This window comes from Macadamia integrifolia, chromosome 10 (genome assembly GCF_013358625.1).
Source record: "Macadamia integrifolia cultivar HAES 741 chromosome 10, SCU_Mint_v3, whole genome shotgun sequence".
In the NCBI taxonomy this organism is placed as follows: domain Eukaryota; kingdom Viridiplantae; phylum Streptophyta; class Magnoliopsida; order Proteales; family Proteaceae; genus Macadamia; species Macadamia integrifolia.
The window spans coordinates 27,355,574-27,373,587 of NC_056566.1; the positions used below are offsets into that span (position 1 = coordinate 27,355,574).

Consider the following 18,014-nt stretch of genomic DNA (forward strand, 5'->3'; position numbering starts at 1 on the left):
CCTCATCCTCGGTGGAATGATTATCAGGATTAGGAGGGGCAACTTCATTAAGCACTGAATAGAGTGATTCTGCCCTAAAGAGTAACTTAATATTGTAGTACCAATCCGCATAGTTTGGACTAGTTAGTTTGATCTCATTTATGAGTGAAAGTAGTCTGGAGTTAATTGCAGCCATTGTTAATTATCTACAATGCATAAAAATAGCATTATATGAATTAATTACCATTATTTTCACTGACAACTTGAGCAACAACATAATGGTAATGTTCACATTCAAGCCTCCCCCTTGACTTTAGATTGTGAATTGAAAAATCAAATTAATTCATGAATAATTTTTTCTGTCGATGTTAATTACTCATGACTTGATCTAGTAAACTAATATATCCGCCTCCAATGCCTCCAATTTATTTGATCCCTTGAATGTCATGCCTATCATCTGTTGGCTGGCATACACTCAAGTCATGCACATACCCATTGCATCAGTTAGAGAGTGCAATACACTATGTGATACACTCAAGTCATGCACATACCCACTGTCGTGGTACACCCCTACTGTCCATCTTCTTAACCTAACCAAGAGGAAATGAGTGCAATACACTATGTGATACAATCATGCCATTGTCTTGTTGGCATCTTAACATACTCACATCTCATATTATCTTACACGCACCTCAATGGAAGGTCATGGATATATCCACTAACCTGGATCAATCTATATCATACATGCTTTTACAATAGAGGGTAAAACAAACATATAAGGAAACAACCACGGATAGCAACATAAAAATATTAAAGTGATTATGTGATGGCTTAGTTAATTCTTTAATTAACCCAATAAACCCCAATGTGCCTGTGGGCACATCAACTATGCTAAGGAAGTAGCCATTAGCCCCACGCTATCTTCTTTTTGCATCTCTTTTCTCCATCTTCTTCTTTGATCATGATGCGTTGATAACCATCAACACGTTCAAGGAAATCTAATCTCCTCTAAAATTATATTGATAAACCTAGGAAAAAACTATACATCTTTCTTTCATCAAACAGAAACCTCCGATAAGAAACCAAACTACCATCTTAGGTTGCCCATGGGAGTGGAGTACATGTTTCAAAAAGATAAAGAAGAAGAGAGAGAGCAGAAGAAGCATCACATCTATTTCCACAACACATTCATAAAAACACGTCAGATGTAACCATGCCACCTATATATAATTTTTTCGATCCTACAATCACCAGTTTACATAATTGAATAAATACATACATAAACACTTAATTGGAACATGGAATATGGATAAACTATGTCAAAAAACATTAAACATGCAAACAATAATATTTTATTAATACTTGCATATTAGCACAATCTATGTCAACCAATGACATAAAATATATTATTTTTCAAAATATCTTTTGAAAAAACAAACCATGGATCAAATCCATCATCTAAGTGCCCAAAAAATATATAACAATTATATATTGACAATATGGTGGTGACAATATGATTCATATTCATAAAATAAATAAATAAAAATAAAATAATAACTCGGTCCCACAAATGGAACCCACCACCATGCAATACTTAAAAATCAATCCAAAACCCAACCCAACTAGGTGGAGGGGCGGCCTGTGCATTGACACGTGCAAGGAGGGGCCGCGGAACACAGATGAGGGGCAAAAGCACCCTGGTGAGGGGCGCTGGCATCCTCATGGGCCTGCGCGCACACCCCCACTAATTTTTTTTAATAGAAAATAAAAATTATGAAAAAAAAAACTTAAAAATCAAAATTGAAAAATATGAGTTCTAAACCCTATTTTCAATAAGGGTTTCAAAAACCCAATTTTGAATAAAGTTTTCACATTCCGATCGATGCATCCACGCACCATTCCAATATGCTAAGTAATATCCATTCAACCATGATGAAACGATGATTTCAACAAATAGGAGAACGGGTTCTGCTACCAATTGTTGAAAACAAGATTTTTTCAACCCAACCTGATAGCACAGCGGAATTTCAGATCGATTCGGGTCGTTCTCCATATCATTAAAACCAAACAAGTATGATAATTATTTTGAAATAATGAGAACAATACTTACAAAGAATCATAAGCGAAGTTCCTCCTCCAGATAATAGTTCTTCCTTAGACCAGCAATCCAAGTTTTGAATCCCATGTGTGCAGTCGGTGCAGTTTATGGAGCTTTCAAAACTTCATAAGTTTCAATTGACTATCTAATAGCCCTTCCTTTTTCCTTTAATAGTGCAACTTCAAATTTACTTTTCTTCCTTGTGCAAGAATTAGAGTTCAACACTGGTGTGAAGTGAAGAGAAGAGAAGAAGAAAGATAAAAAAAAAGTGGAGAGAGAGAGCCAAAAGAGGAGGAGAATGGGATCCCAAAAGTTGGAATCCCATTTTACTCTCCTCCCTTTTCTATAATATGGGGCATTATATTATAATAAAGAAATTTAATTAAGAAACTTAAATAATTTAAGTTTCCTAAAACTTCGACTAGTTTAAGTTTCCTAAAACTTTAATTTCTTTATTATTATAATAAAAAAATTCAATTAAGAAACTTAAAAAAACTTTAATTCATCTTTTAAATCTCTCTTCTTTCCATAAACTTAGTTTATCCAATATGACTCAAATACTTGCTTGCTAAGGAAGGGAAGAAGCAGAATCTAAGAGGGATAATGCAAATAATTAAATAACTCATTAACTGCATAATAATTATTTATCCATTTTTAATTTAATTAATTGATATTAATTAAATATCCACCATAACTAAATTACGGTTATACCCCCACAACTACTAACATCATCATTATGGAATATAGGGTATGTACATTAATACCACCATGACCCCATTCCATAGTACGTCTGTATAGGAGCGTGCGTGCACATAAATCGTATTTAATCATTTTTAATCATCATTAAAAATATAAAATCATTTCTTAAATGATACAGAGCTCTAATTCAATACGATTGTGCATAAACGCTCTTTCTCTTGATATTCCCCTAAATAGGTAGTGAAAACCCTGTTGATTAGTTTTTCACTTATGTATATTTTTGCTCACACCCAATATACCGACCTAGGTCCATTTTGGACTTTGGTCATTGATACATCAAAGTGTGTGTGCAAACACCACAGTGTCAATGTACATAATAAATAAACTATCTCAGGTTAAAGGTAAGGTGACGTGTCAATTCTCATAAACACTTTCGGTGGTAACACATGAGGTAATATGACACAAAAAGATTATTTGCCAACACACACACATATGTGTGCTCACATAAGTACACTGACATCTCTATGTCTACTAGTACAACATGTGACAACTATTTATGATAAGGGTGCCCAACCCAAACCCTAGTTGTGACTTCCATTTATAAAACTATTAATGGATATATTGCTAATTCATAATTCATGTAATAAATCAATAACACTTTATTAAACGGAACCGGTTCAAATTACAAATGAACTGCGTTTGATGAACACAATATCCAACAGGATGACCAAGAGAAGAAACCAACAATCTTAATACAAACTCCTCACGACTGACAACAATGGATAGAAGGAAGATGTAGGACTAATGAAAGAGAGCTTCAACCAAGGAGAACACCCAAAACTTTTTAGGCTCCTGAACCTTCCTCTGTTGCCAAATGCTTAATCACCCACCCCCAAAAGAAGAAAGAAAGAACCTCTTACAATTATGTGTTACTTAACAATGAAAGAAAAGGATATGATTAAAGAAGAAAAGTTTTCATTTTCGTACTTGTGGAATGCACCAATGATAGTATGGAAGGTCAACCAAGATTTCGAGCAAGTTCCTAGCCATTTGTGTTGCTCTTAGGCTCCATTTGGTTGGAAGGGAATTTAAAGGGAAATGCAGTGAAATTTTCATATTTAAAAAATATATATATATATTTGTAATCATTATCCTATGGGATTTGATGTGATTGTATAAACTACTTAATATTTTTAACCATGTTTAATTAATAATGATACATTTTACATATTATAGCAACAAGTTTTAGATGCAAAGAAATACAAAATTTTAGAACAAAAAATAGAATGATTTGAAGTTAATGATATAGTTGCATATTGTAATGATTGCATACATTTCTTTTTTTAAATATGAAAATTTCACTTCCTTCCCTTTAGTTCCCCTTAAAACCAAACGTAGCCTTGGCATTTTCTATTTCCTATGAGTTTGAATGATTGGGCTATACATCATTAGAAGGTAATGAGATGTGTTAATGACACTTTTTTCTTAGGACTGAGTTTACTTGAGGCCCATTCACCGTGGCCTATCGACAATGTACGATAGGGGGGAGAGGTGGGGGAGTGATGGGTGTCACATCTGGACCGACCCATCATTCAGCCACTAGTTAAAAAAAAATTCTCCTTTTTTATTGGATGAAAAGTATGTTCAGGTCGTACGACATTATAACTTAAGCTACTTAGTCTTGGCCCTGTTGGCCAATCTATGAACTTCGGAGATCATCTAGGCTTAGGGGTGCAAGTTTAGCCTTGTTGGCCCTGGCACGCCATGAGCCTAAACTGGGCCTGGGCTAAAATTTTTGGCCCTGAGGGCAGGTTAGGGTTGGAAATCTCTGGCCCTAGTTAGGGTCGGGCCGCTTGGGGTTGATGCCTCGGCCTGAGCTTGGCCCAGCCCAACCCTAATTTTATATAAACCTTGATTTTGACTATGTTTATAGGTAGGTTTGAGAAAACTTATTTTTGAAATTACTTGTGTTTAGTCCAGCAAATTCCCCTAGAATTTTATGGATTTGATTTCCCTTATAGTAAGCTTCTTTGGTCCCTAATTAAGGTTGAACTGAGCCTCTAATTCTATAATTAATTTCTCCAAAATTTATAGTGGTACTCTGTTTTACTCCCAAATCTAGGAGATTTTATTGTGGCCTCTTTGAAGATTGAACGAGACATACACACTCTAACAGGAACAATGAGGTGATATATAAACAACCCATTGAGTTCAGAATTGAAGACATAACCCTGACAGTGCAACAAGTTTTAGATTCAACTCTCAAGTATAGAGGAGCCTCCAGAAAAGGAAAAGAAGGTCACACAAATTTATCCTTCAAGTTAGTATGATAGAAGTGTGATATGCTCAAATTAGTCACCCAGTGAAGCAAGAACACATGGCATCCAAGGGAGGAACACGTGGTGCCCAACCGAGAGATATCCACTACGACCATGACTCTGGAGATCAGAAGGAGGAGACTTGCGTCCCCCTCAACTGAAAGAGGCACACAAGGACTCTAACTACGTGAGGAGGAGGAGATATTTGAATAGGGAATATTCCCCATGAAGATAGGACGACGTATCCCAGTATTGTAAGATTTATTACTATGTGTTGACCTAAGGTATTGTTTCCTTAATGGGGAGGAAACCCTAATTTTATTGCAGGGTTGGTCCCTATCCTCACCCCTATATATAGTTATCACTGACCCATTAAGTGAAGTTAATGACCAAAAGCAAAAAGGGAAAGAGGGTAGACCAAACCAACATTGATCGTGTTGTACGAGGAGCATACAATAAAACATTGAGGAATTCTTATTCTTCAACCATGGATTCAGGTATACCTAAAACTTGTTTTGTAGTATTTTTCGTGCATGCTTATCGATCTTCATGAATCGTTACACATTATTTTCTTTCAATGGTATCAGAGCCTCGTTCATGAAAAATCGATTGGCTGTACCACCAGTAATAAAAAATCAATTTCTTCTCCTCGAGTCGTTTTGTTTTGAAGAAACGAGAAAAGTAATATATTATATATATTACTAAAGGACGAAAACTTATAAAGTTAAATTTGAAAAAAAAAAAAACCATACAAAAGCAGTGTATGATCATTACAATGATCCGTACGCATTGGTTTTGTTTTTTTTTTTTATTTAAAAAAATAAAAATAAAAAAATCCCTTGATTTCTCTTTTGGAGAACCATACCAAAAAAAAAATGCAAAAAGTCAAAATTAAGTACGGTATGGTTGTTAAAAAAAAAAAGTTTCCTTTTACTGATTGTTACTCTTTTTGAGGAAAAAATAGTACAAAGTTTATGATTCTTCAATAAAAAAAAATACAAAAAGTTTTTTTTTTCTCTTTCCATGGATGATTATGAAAAATCTAAATTTCATGTTTCTTCGGTTTGAAGAATCGAATTGGTATATCAATGGGTCGGTAGACTTGGTACAGATAAAGGGTTAAAATAATAATAATAATAATTAAAGTTAAGGGTATTTCTATCTTATCCGAATTGGATTAGGTGGGATCAATATCGACCCTAATTGAATATGGTTTTGTATCATATGACTGTTTGTAGCTGGTTATTATCCTCTTTTAACCTATCCGTCCCAATCCCAATTCCAAGTATCAAGTATTTTGTGACTCCTTTTAACTATAGCATTTAGTATGAGATGACACATAGACATGGTTATAATGGGGCAAGCATTATCTTGTTTGTAAAATTGATGTGAATTTTTTTCTTTTTTGACTTATTATCCGGTGGGATGCATAAGAAGGGTTAACATTTAAGGCAATGGAGGATAATATTTATTTTTATTTAATTTTTATTTTTTAAGGTTAAATGGGCTGAGCCTATGGGTGTTTTGAAAGTTTGTTTTGGGTTGTCCATGTTTATTTAAGTATAATGGGTTGAAGCTTATGGGCCTAATTTGAAATAGGCTGAATTGAACCAAATAAAATCCGGTTTGGTAAACCAAATTAGATTGTAGAGCACTATAATATTGAACAGGTATGTTCAAGCATTGTTTGATTTGATCCAATGATCCGAATCAACATTGGTTGAGACCGATCCTACACTTGATCGTTTGAGACTTGGCATTGGTATTGTGTCATAGGTAAAATAATAATAATAATAAAATCCAATGTCTTGATCAAGACCCCTTAAAGTGATTAAATCTTAAACCAACCCAAAATCAAGATGAATCGGTTCAACCAAAATTGTGCCTTCACTAAACCAATCAAGTTGGTAAATTCAGATATCCGACATTTGTATTTATTCTATAGTGGCTTTAGAATCGTGTTTCTGTTTATGCATGTTTTTGCACTGGTTTATCATTACTATGATATTAAAAAAAAAATGTCATTTATGAATGACATAAGCAGAAAATTAATGGCCTTTTATGTTTGCATGTCATATTTAGAATACTCTATGATGAATAAATATATTGGAGTTAAGTTGGGTGTAAGTTTTCACACATGTTTAGCTGCAAAATGCATCTCTAGGGAACCATGAAAGGGTGATGTGGATTCCACCAAAGTGACATATCTTGTTCTTTCATGGTTTTCCCTAGGGCAGCATAGTAGGTGACATTTCCCTAAAGATGATGTCACCAAAGTTAAAGAAAATGACAGTAACTTACGGACTCTGATCCCAAAGGTAAGGGGATCTTAAAAGTTATTGCTCTTTTCACAATTAATACAAAAAAATGAGACGACCAGTGTATTCCTGTCTTAAAGGATAAGGATACAGTTTCATCTATTACTCTTGAGTGATATAGTCATTACAGTGAATGCACATGAATCTCACCAAGTTAAACTTTGTTATTAGTGTGGTCTATTTAAATCAATTTTTTAAAGATTCTTGTGGCTAGAATTGACATCTTAAAGATTAATATTAATGATGATACCTATACTCACATTTGAGATGTTATGACACAAGATCATCCTACGTTGCTTCTACATGTTGATGATTTATTAACTATTTTCAGCATAGTTTCAATGAAAACCAGTTTTGAAGTCTACTAATTGGATAGACCATAAACAGTTTATGCAAGTGAAATCAAAAATCATTTTATTTTAGTTTATTAAAATGATTTCTGTAATCTATTTATGTTGTTGACTATTTTGACCATGTTTGTTTAAGCCAACAGTTAGGTTCAGTTATACTATGAACTGATTTTGACTCATATAATTGATATTTTTAATGGGTCATTTGGTTTTCACTCTCTTATATTAGTGGGAGAATAAATTATTATCCTATTGAGGATGATAGATGTATTATACATGTTTTATTATTTATACTACATTTGTCGTTTCATGAATTTTAAGTCAATCTGGGGTATTTTGATATTTTCTTCGATATTATATTTATCAGCCGTGACATCAGGTTTCGTCACGAGACACATAATTATGAGTTTTGACACCCATTTATGGTTCAAAATATCACAAGTGCATTGTTTAAGTAATATTTCTTCGAATTTATATGTCATATTTGTACTTATGATAAAGTTCAATTTTATTGAAAATTCATCGAGAGAAAACAGATATATTATATTTGAATGATTTAAATGAACTCATTGAATTTTTAGCGGCTTATTGGTATAAAGCCTATGAATTTGTTTATACTTATCATGGATCTAAGCCAACATTACCTTTATTTATTAAAGACTTATTGTTGTTTTTAGCCTATAAGTTATCCGGTTCATGTGCCCTATTAGCTAAATAATTTTCTTTTGACTTAAAGAAATAATGGAGCTTTATTATGATTGACATTAAAGTTTATGAGCTAATATTTGTGTTGGATATTAAAGTCATTTGGGTTGAAAGTTCATATTTGTCTACAACTTTGTATATCTAATGAATTATGGATAAAGTAACATATTTCATGTGTTTTTTGTTATCATGAATAAATATTATGAACTTTCATATTTAGCATGTTGTCATTATAGAAAATACCATATTTAGATTTTTATTTATTTATGGTAATGGCTGGAAGTACAAAACTGTCATACTAAGAATGTACTCACTTTGATAGCTGTTAAATTATGGTATTACCATATTGACTATTAGGGTTTTTAATGGGTTGCTTTTGTGGGTTTATGTTGAATATTTTATCAATTAAATACTGAAATAGCTCATCTTATTTTTTGCATCCAAAATCTAAACCCACGGGCATTTGGTAGCAATCCAAGTCTATATGTTTTCATAATTTCAGTGATTATGCTTCTACTTAGTGGACTAGTTACTGAGATTGTGAAATTACTAGTGACTATTCAGGATGGGTTGCAGTCAAGGAGACCATATGACGAATGATGTGCTCTTGCCACCATAGGTGAGTCTTTATTTGGTCGGTTTCGTTTGATAGTGTGAGGGTGACATTTTGGGGTTCATAGCTTTAGAGGTTCTTGTCTTGCCACCACAGGTGACGGAATCTTCAAAGTGGTTGTTTTGAGCGTCTTACCTTACATGTGAAAGATTCTACTACGTGTTGGGCGATCTTGCCACCACAGGTGTGACCCTGATGACGTCGGATCTTTCTCTACTTTCTGTTTTCCTACAGTTATTGAAAATAATACTGGGATAAATCTGATTAACAACCCAATTAGTCAGATTTAATTATATTGTTGGGAAGTTTAATATGCCTTCTGTTCTTGTATATTATATATTTTGATAAATATGCATGATTATATTTGTCAGCTTTGACTTCTCAGCTATTTTCTGTTAAAAAAATTTGAATGGTTCTAATTTTAAGGAATGGAACTAATCCTTTAATATTTCTCTGGCTATTATGATAATAAATTTTAATCTTGAATTGATGAGCCTCATAAGCCAGTGGTTGTTAATTATGTTCAAACTAAGGTTCTTTATGAAAATGGGAGGAATCGAATAGGTTTATCTAAAGATCAGTGGGAGTAAGCTCATGAATCATAAATTTCTGTAGAACTATATTATTACAAATTATTGACTCTATATCTAAACCATTGATGATGTTCTGTGATAACTCTGTTGCGGTTTGTTTCTCTCATAACCGTAAAAGTACTTCAAACTCTAAACACATTGACATTAAGTAATTTTTTGTCAGAGAGAAAGTTCAAGAGTCACAGATTACAATGGAACAGATTACTACAGAAAATATGATTGCATATCATCTTACTGAGGGCTTAACTCCAAAAGTCTTTCAAGTGCATGTCACTAATATAGGACTTGTTAGTTCTTTTGATGTATTTTATTTGTGGGAGCTTTGCTCATATATTCAGTTGCATCTGAGTTCAGCATTATTATATTTATGAAACATCATTATTGTTCTCGATAATATACATGTATTTTATCATAGGCATTTGTTTATATGTATACACTTATTTATTTGCCTCATACAGAAAATTGAGGTTATATGTGGTGTATTTACCTCATTCGGTATATGAGGTTCCAGTCAATACACACATCCAGTCGCTAGCAAAACCTCGTTTGATTGAGGTCTAGTCCTAGTGTTGTGGGACATCCAGACCCAGTCCCAATGAGCTTTTTTGATTGAAGCTTGAGCGTTTGGGAGACGCTTATAATTAATGAGACCTTCGGTATCTGTCTCATAGGGCTCATTTGGTTTTTGAGCCAGGATCAATTTGAAAATAGACATGATGGTCACTATTGCATGTTATTTTCATACTGTTTAGCCCAAGTCGGTGATGTTATGAGCACTTTGACATGTGTGGTCTCATATCGCTTCAAATGTGATGATCAATACGGTTGGGTGTTTATAATTTTCATTCGGACCAAGGCATTTGGTTTAAGGTGCACTGTATTCGACAGTGTTTTGTTTGTGGCCACATTCAGTTTATCTAAACCAGAGAGTCGTTTTAAATAAATTTTTAAATCTAAAACTTGTGACATATGCTGCCCAAGTGGGAGATTATAAGATTTCCTATTAGGTGGGCTAGCATAGTCAAAGATTTGTTTTCAAAACCGATTTAGTGGTGTTGACTAAAGATGGAGTAAGCAGAAAGAATCCAATATTATTGGTAAGTGATCTCTATGAAGATATTGGATTCTATTAGCACACCTTAATAGTATGAAATATTTATTACTATGTGTGGACCTAAGGTATTGTTTCCTTAATGGGGAGGAAACCCTAATTTTATTACAGGGTTGGTCCCTACCCTCACCCCTATATATAGTTATCACTGACCCATTAAGTGAAGCTAACGACCAAAAGCAAAAAGGGAAAGAGAGTAGACTAGACCAACATTGATCGTGTTGTACGAGGAGCATACAATAAGACATTGAGGAGTTCTTATTCTTCAACCATGGATTCAGGTATGCCTAAAACTTGTTTTGTAGTATTTTTCGTGCATGCTTATCGATCTTCATGAATCGTTACACATTTATTTTCTTTCAAGTATGACTCGAAAGAGGTAATCCTATAAGAAGGAACCCTAAAAGATAGAACGGGTAAGTCAATATGCTCACACCATTACTCCTGTGAAAACATTGTTCTGCTAGTCTCTAACTTGGGCTTCAGAGAACTAATCCTGGAGCTACCTCCAGGCCACTGCCTTCTGTGCTTGTGCAGGATTGGCGCTCAGCCTCATACAGATTCTCGACAATAACAAAGTGAAAAAGAGTTTTGCTGTGAGAACTTAAGAATGGGGCAAAGATGATGGCTTTGTGATATCGAGGTCAACTTAGATGTCATATGCGAAGCAGTACAGTGATTTTAGCTTATCACTCGCTCTCTTCAAATCAAAGAGATATGATTTCTTTAAGACCTCTTATCATACCCAAATACTAAAAAATATAAGATTCAAGTGGACCCAAAGGAATAATGATCCTCAATTTCTATTGCAGGAACAGAAGGCAAGATTATTTTCAACCAAAGGCAGGTTTATAGTACATATATTTGCCTCCCCATAATCAGGGCTAATCATTGTAGCTCGTCTCGGCCCTAAGGTTGGATCAGAGTTGGGTTTTTTTTTTTTTTCTAGCCCTAAGTTATGGCCGAGCTAATGGAACTCAGGGTTGGGTTGGGATTTTCAAGAAATTTTGGCCGAACCCAACCCTGTTGCAACCCTAATCCAGGCATTAAGGAGGGGTTGAAAAATTGTATCATTCATATGTGGTCCAAATGTAGCGAACATGGTTAGAATAGGAGAGAGAGTATCAGTGTGGATCCTACCATATCTAGCAAAAACAGGAATGAAAAAAAAAGGAAGCGGACATCCGCTGGACGACACATGTTTTAAATGGTGAAAAAAAAAAACACAAACAATACGGTAAAACAAGCAGTAAAAAAATGGATATGGAAAAAAACGAAAAAACAGAGGGTACGAATTTTAAACGTTCATATTTCAGAAAAATAGTACCCGAAAAAAAGAAAAAAAGAAAGAAAGAAAAAAAGGCAACATTACTCAAATAAATTGGGCAATTATTGCATGAATACTTGCATTTAATACTAAAAACAACTATTTTTATCCAACATTAATGCATTAATATTTCCATTACCCAATTTAAGTTCCAAGACATATCATCCAACATCAATTCTAAATTCACAACATACCAAAAAACTATGTCCAAAGTGCTATTGAGTAATGTGGTTTGGCTATGATGTTATTCATTGTTGTCAACATAACCAACATACTCCCAGATTATCACATATTTAGTTGGAGTTGGGAATCATCACTTTAGACACATTTTCTGAAGATGCATCACTTTGTAGATCAATTTCTGGGCACATGCATTAAACCTGAGTTGAAGTGATATCATGATATGCTTTACATCAGTGAAAGAATCACGTCGATCAGAGTTCGGGAGAGAAAAAAATGGTCAATTACGTAAGGCATTGTATTAAATAAGTTAACAATAAATTGAGTTTAAATAAGGATAGTGGCAAAGCTTCCCAGCCTACACGAAGAACAAGTAGAGTTTCAATAAATTGAATTGTTGACCAATCTAGTTGCACTCTTGGGCCTTGACCTGGCGGTTTTTTAGTGCTCAATGGAGTACCAGATTGAGGGTTGATCAACTCTTCTCAAGTGCATCGGTGCTTGGTTTGCACTAGTTTCCTTGCTTTCCGAAAAAAAAAAAAAATGTAGTTTATTTCCTTCTTCACTCAATCGAAGGAACATTTCAAATCTGTCACTCCTATGTGAACAACCAAGAAAGCTTTTGCAATAGCTCTAGTGGAAGGAGGACATCTTTTGAAACCCCTGACTAGAAATCTTTGTAAGCAGTTTTGTCACTTTTCTCTGCAAGTGATTCCTCCCTTCCCAAGCTGTTGTTGTATATCGACCAACATGTAGGGATTTTTGGAGTTGGGCACACCACCATTGTTGTTATTTTCTCACATTGTAGAATGGATTTTTCTCTACAAGTGAAATTCCCCCACCCCACCCCAAATGTTGTTTTATTTTGACTGATACGATATCATCTAGGGTTTTTCTAAGCTTAGTTGCCGATTGATCGATCATCAAAGTTTTCTAGCAGAGAGAATCTAAATAGGATCCTGCCTTTGAGCTTTTGAGCAGAGAGACAACTAATGCTGCACTTATGCTTCGAGCAGAGAGGAGAACGTTTTGTGTTTTCTTTTTTTGTTTTTTGTTTTTTGTTTTTTGTTTTTTGTTTTTTGTTTTTTGTTTTTGTTTTTGTTTTTGTTTTTTGTTTTTGTTTTTGTTTTTGTTTTGTTTTTTTTTTTTTTTAGTTGGGAAATAAAAAGGAAAATATTTTCCTAAAAGTGAAATTTATTTTCCATGTAAAATATACTTCTGAAATAGCCAAACACCCAATATTATTTTTCCCTTAAAAAAATTTCATTTTACATAAAAAATTTACCTTTCTCTTGCAACCAAACAAAGTTGTAGGCTTGGTTCCAAGGGGAATTAAAGGAAAGGGGAGGGAAATTTTCACACTTACAAAAGAAATGTTTGTAATCATTAATCACCCCATGTAACTATATCATTGACTTCAAATCATTTCATAATTGATTATTAAATTTCACTTTACTTTCCTTCCAAAACCATTTGCTATAATATTTAAAATAAAAATTACATGTAAAATGTATCATTACTAAATATGATTAAAAAAATAAAATAGTTTATATAATCATAGAGTGCGGATTAGGTTCACGTACAAGAATGTTCTTGTACATCCCTGGTCCGTGAATATGGAATCTATTCTCTCTCTCTCTCTCTCTCTCTCTCTCCATTTAATAGATTTCATATCCACGGACCAAGGACATACGAGAACATTGTCATACGTGAACCTAATATGTTTCTACAATCACATGGGATCACATGAATAATCATTATAAAACTTCATTTTTAAGTATGAAAATTTCGTTTTCCTTCCCCTTAAATTTTCCTTGCAACCAAACATATGCTTGTAATCCTGTAGAATAGAAAATTTGGTGGAAATATTGCCTCCATCATTAAGCCCAGCCCCAACCCCAAGCCAAGCCCCGAACAAATTTCTCTGTCTCAAACTCTCAACCACTCAATCCGAAGCTGGAACAGCAAAGTCCATGAGTTCACTTGGGTCTGCCGTCCCTCGCCTCCCTCCCTAGTTAACATCAACTTTGTTGAGGCAAAGTTCAATGGTAGCATTGTAGCTCCCTCTCTCTTTCTCTCTCTCTCTCTCTCTCTCTCTCACACACACACCCCATCTGGTATGTAGGGGCAAGTGTCTGCATTATTACTAACATACCCCCAAGATGCTTTCTCCTTCTTCCATACTGGTACTTCGTATGTAGTCTGAGTCTTCCCCTCTTCCCTCTCTTACACACACAAACTACCTCTCTTCCCAATGCTGATCCACTGATCCTGACTATGGGCGAGAATATCAGACCTGTGGCCCTAGTACGGTAGTAAAAGATCGAATCAGTGAATGAGTCTTTTCAGGAAGAAGAAGAAGAAGAAGAAGAAGAAGAGAAGAAGGGATGAATTTACTACAACTAGTAAAGATTCAAAGTTTTTTAATTAATTAATGTACATCAACTTCGATGTACTACAATGGTAAGCCAAACCCCAAAAAATCCCACAATCCACTCTTCTTCTCTCCATGATTCCATCACAGTTTCCAACAAAGCTTATTAAACTGAATCTGAATTCTGATTCTCGCCGGAAAAGTCAGTTCCTCGCTGGAGCTCTCCGAATGGCGCAAGAGAAATGTCAATTTCTATCAGGTTCTCTTCTTCCACTTGGAGAACAGAGGAGGAGTTTCTCTTACCATCCAACGGTATCTCGATCAATCCCTCCCTGTCCTCTTCGTCCCATCTGAAACACATACTTTCCCGCGAATCCCACTTCCCGATTGCCGGAAAATCGCCGTCCGACGAGCTATCCGACTCAGATTCTGGGTAGTAAAGCGACAAGGACGGGATTCTGTCGATGCCCATTTGACAGCTTTCCTCTTTCTCTTCTTCTTCTCCTTCATACTCTTCGTAGATGACTTCTAATGGCGCCCCCACGTTCCATTCCACGAATGAATTAAAGGCGGAGAAGAAGGGTTTCAGACTTGGACTGAAACAAGCTTCGGTAATGGCTTCTTCCTCTGTTTCTGTTCCTGTTTCGTATTTGACCACTTTGTGAACCTCGACTGGCAGCAATTCGATTTCGATTTCGATTTCTTCCTTTTCCGTTGGCTTCTTTTTGATCTGTTCTTCAACACTCTGAATAGCTCCTAATCGTAGTAGGCTCGATAACAGAACTGCAGTTGAGATCAAGACAGGTGAGAAGACGAGGTCGACGAAAATTCGAGGGAGGTAGAGGAGGATTAGGCTGTATAGAGCGACGATGGTGGAGAACAAAGGATCAGAAGCTAGAGACGATAGGAATGAGAATGCTTTGGCGAAGAAACTGATGGTTTCTACTAAAACGTTCAAAGCGAGAGAACCCACTTCGTATCCTATCTTTTCCATAGGATCAGAGATGAGAGATCTCAATAATACGAGAGAATTAACAATGACAAGCGGAGGAGCCCATTTGTGAGTAAAGAACGCAGCAGAAGGGGGAGGAGAACAAACGGAGACTGATGCGTAAAAGCAATTGAAGAGAGAGAGAGAGAGAGAGAGAGAGAGAGAGATTTTTTTCCTGCCAAGAATGGATTTGGGGTTTGGTCACTGGGAGCGCGTAAGAGGTAGGCATGGAATATAAAGATTGAATGGGAAGATTTCCTAGTGAAGAGAAAGCAATGTAGGCATTTGTGGAGGGTTTTAATTAAACAAAAAAGTGAAACAAGTTAGACAATATTCTCTTTACTTGAATACACAAACTCAAACATCCACCTTGAAGAAAGGAGTGGAGAAATTCGAGTAGAACTATAATCTATGAACATCATGGTATTCATGAAATTCACACTATTAACACCAATTTGATTGAAAGTATCCACAAATTCACTGGTACTCTTAGTTTGTAAAATAACTGGGGAAAAGAATGCTCTCTGGTTGTGCATCCTCGACATTAACGTGGGGATCAATGAGTGAGCGTAATTGGGTATCAATAGAGGTGGGATTTTTGGATTACACAGGGTGGGGTGTCATTTTTCCGCCATTTGTGTCTGGGTCCAAGGGTCTTATGAGCATTTATTTATTTTTAATAAATATTACGGGATGAAAATATCACGAATATAATAGTACGGTAAGAGATTGCTACGTGGTCCTGTATCCCTACACTAGTGCATGGGCATCAACAAGGATGAGTTTTTTGTGATTTTACAAGGGGCAGGACAATAATTTCGCACTGTCTTGTGTCTGGGTAAAGGGCCCATTCGATCAGATAGCTTTCTTTTCCCTAGAATAGTAATGGCAATATTGATAGCAGTTACCCTATTATCTAAAAAAATATTTGACGTCAAATTGAAAGTTTCTTGTGGCTCCTATGCCCAAACATTACACACAAAATTACCCCTACTCCCCATAAAATTAAAAATTCCATTTATGTTGATGCCCTTGTGTGCGCTCTCATTAGCCCCTACATTGGTGTAGGGATCACGCAACTATGTAGCAATCTCTTGCCCCATTTTCTATTACAATATTTTGGTAGGTTATAATATTATACATAAATATATATAAATATATATATATATATATATATTTTAACTTTGTTTTGGCTTAAAACATTTTAACTCCAACTAAACATTGCATAAGCATTAATATGTTTAGAGTTGGAGTGGGCACAAGTAGTAAACTAAATTCAATATATATTGACAAAAGGTTTTGTACACAACTGTGTATGATGGTAATCTTGCACAACTGTTGGATAGGGGATGAGAGTCTATAGTGCACCGCCGTCACTCCTATCTGACACTGTGTTCATGGTCATGCATCATGCATAGCCATGTATAAAACCTTTCACCTTATTTTTCTTGCAAAAAGTTTTTCTATGAACGATTGAGAAAAGAATCTCCTTAAATAATACAGCTAGTTATGCCACATAGAAGATAGAAGATTGATGTGTTAAATATGACAACTGGATATGTAGGAAATAGGAAAAGACATCAAATTGAATTGAGCATTAAATCCAATCATTTATCATCCCATTAGATACCACATGCATTTCCATGTACGTCCGTCACCCCAATCTCTTGTTATTCTCTTGACAGTCTCATATCTTTCAGTACATCATTTTACAGTTGGCAGACTTGAATTAATCTAGCATATGTAATTTAAATTGTAAATATGAAATCTTGGGATTTATTTGTTCACAAAATTTTAATCTCATTTAATATGCCACATGACAAATCTAGGTGCCTGTTAAGGAAATCTTTCGTCATTGTTTGTGTAGGAAAACAAAACATCTTATTAGGATGTTTGCTTTGACCCTTTCATTTTACTAAATAAATTTTTGGATTAAAAATTTTCACACAATTAAAATCCCAAGCACACTCGTTCTTTCTCCCTTACACTTTCACTTTTATCCCTATTGACATACCAATCTCCTCTAAATGAAACACTCTCCCAAAATTTTATTCATCTTCTTTTCTCTTCACTTGTAAACCCAATGTCTTTGTAGGTGTGAGTTAGATAACCTTATCAAACAGTGAGACGAATCGATTCCATTCTGGGTTTGGCTCCTGCCCAATACATTGGGTACCTAATCAGACATTCAATGGCTGAGACAATCCGAACACACACTCTTAACACACGGATGCGTGATTTTAGGTCCTCCCAACCCTCGGATGCCTGGTTGAGCACCCAATGTTTTTTTTTTCTAATGCACTAATGGTTGTGGTAATTGAAAGAGAAATAAAGGACAGTAGTAGAGAAATAGGTAGC

The 18,014-nt window shown here is 35.1% G+C and overlaps 1 protein-coding gene across 1 annotated transcript; it reads right to left on the reverse strand.

Annotated features, from left to right (window-relative positions):
* Positions 1-14,685: 14,685 nt before the first annotated feature.
* On the reverse strand, positions 14,686-15,922 carry LOC122091986. Its single transcript, XM_042662262.1, has one exon. It carries the CDS (start codon positions 15,657-15,659, stop codon positions 14,832-14,834), a length of 828 nt encoding a protein of 275 aa, XP_042518196.1. The 5' UTR covers positions 15,660-15,922; the 3' UTR covers positions 14,686-14,831.
* Between the last annotated feature and the right edge of the window lie 2,092 nt (positions 15,923-18,014).

Excerpts from the sequence above, each read along its gene's own strand:
- LOC122091986 (XM_042662262.1), bottom strand. The coding sequence starts at position 15,659 with ATGGAAAAGATAGGATACGAAGTGGGTTCTCTCGCTTTGAACGTTTTA.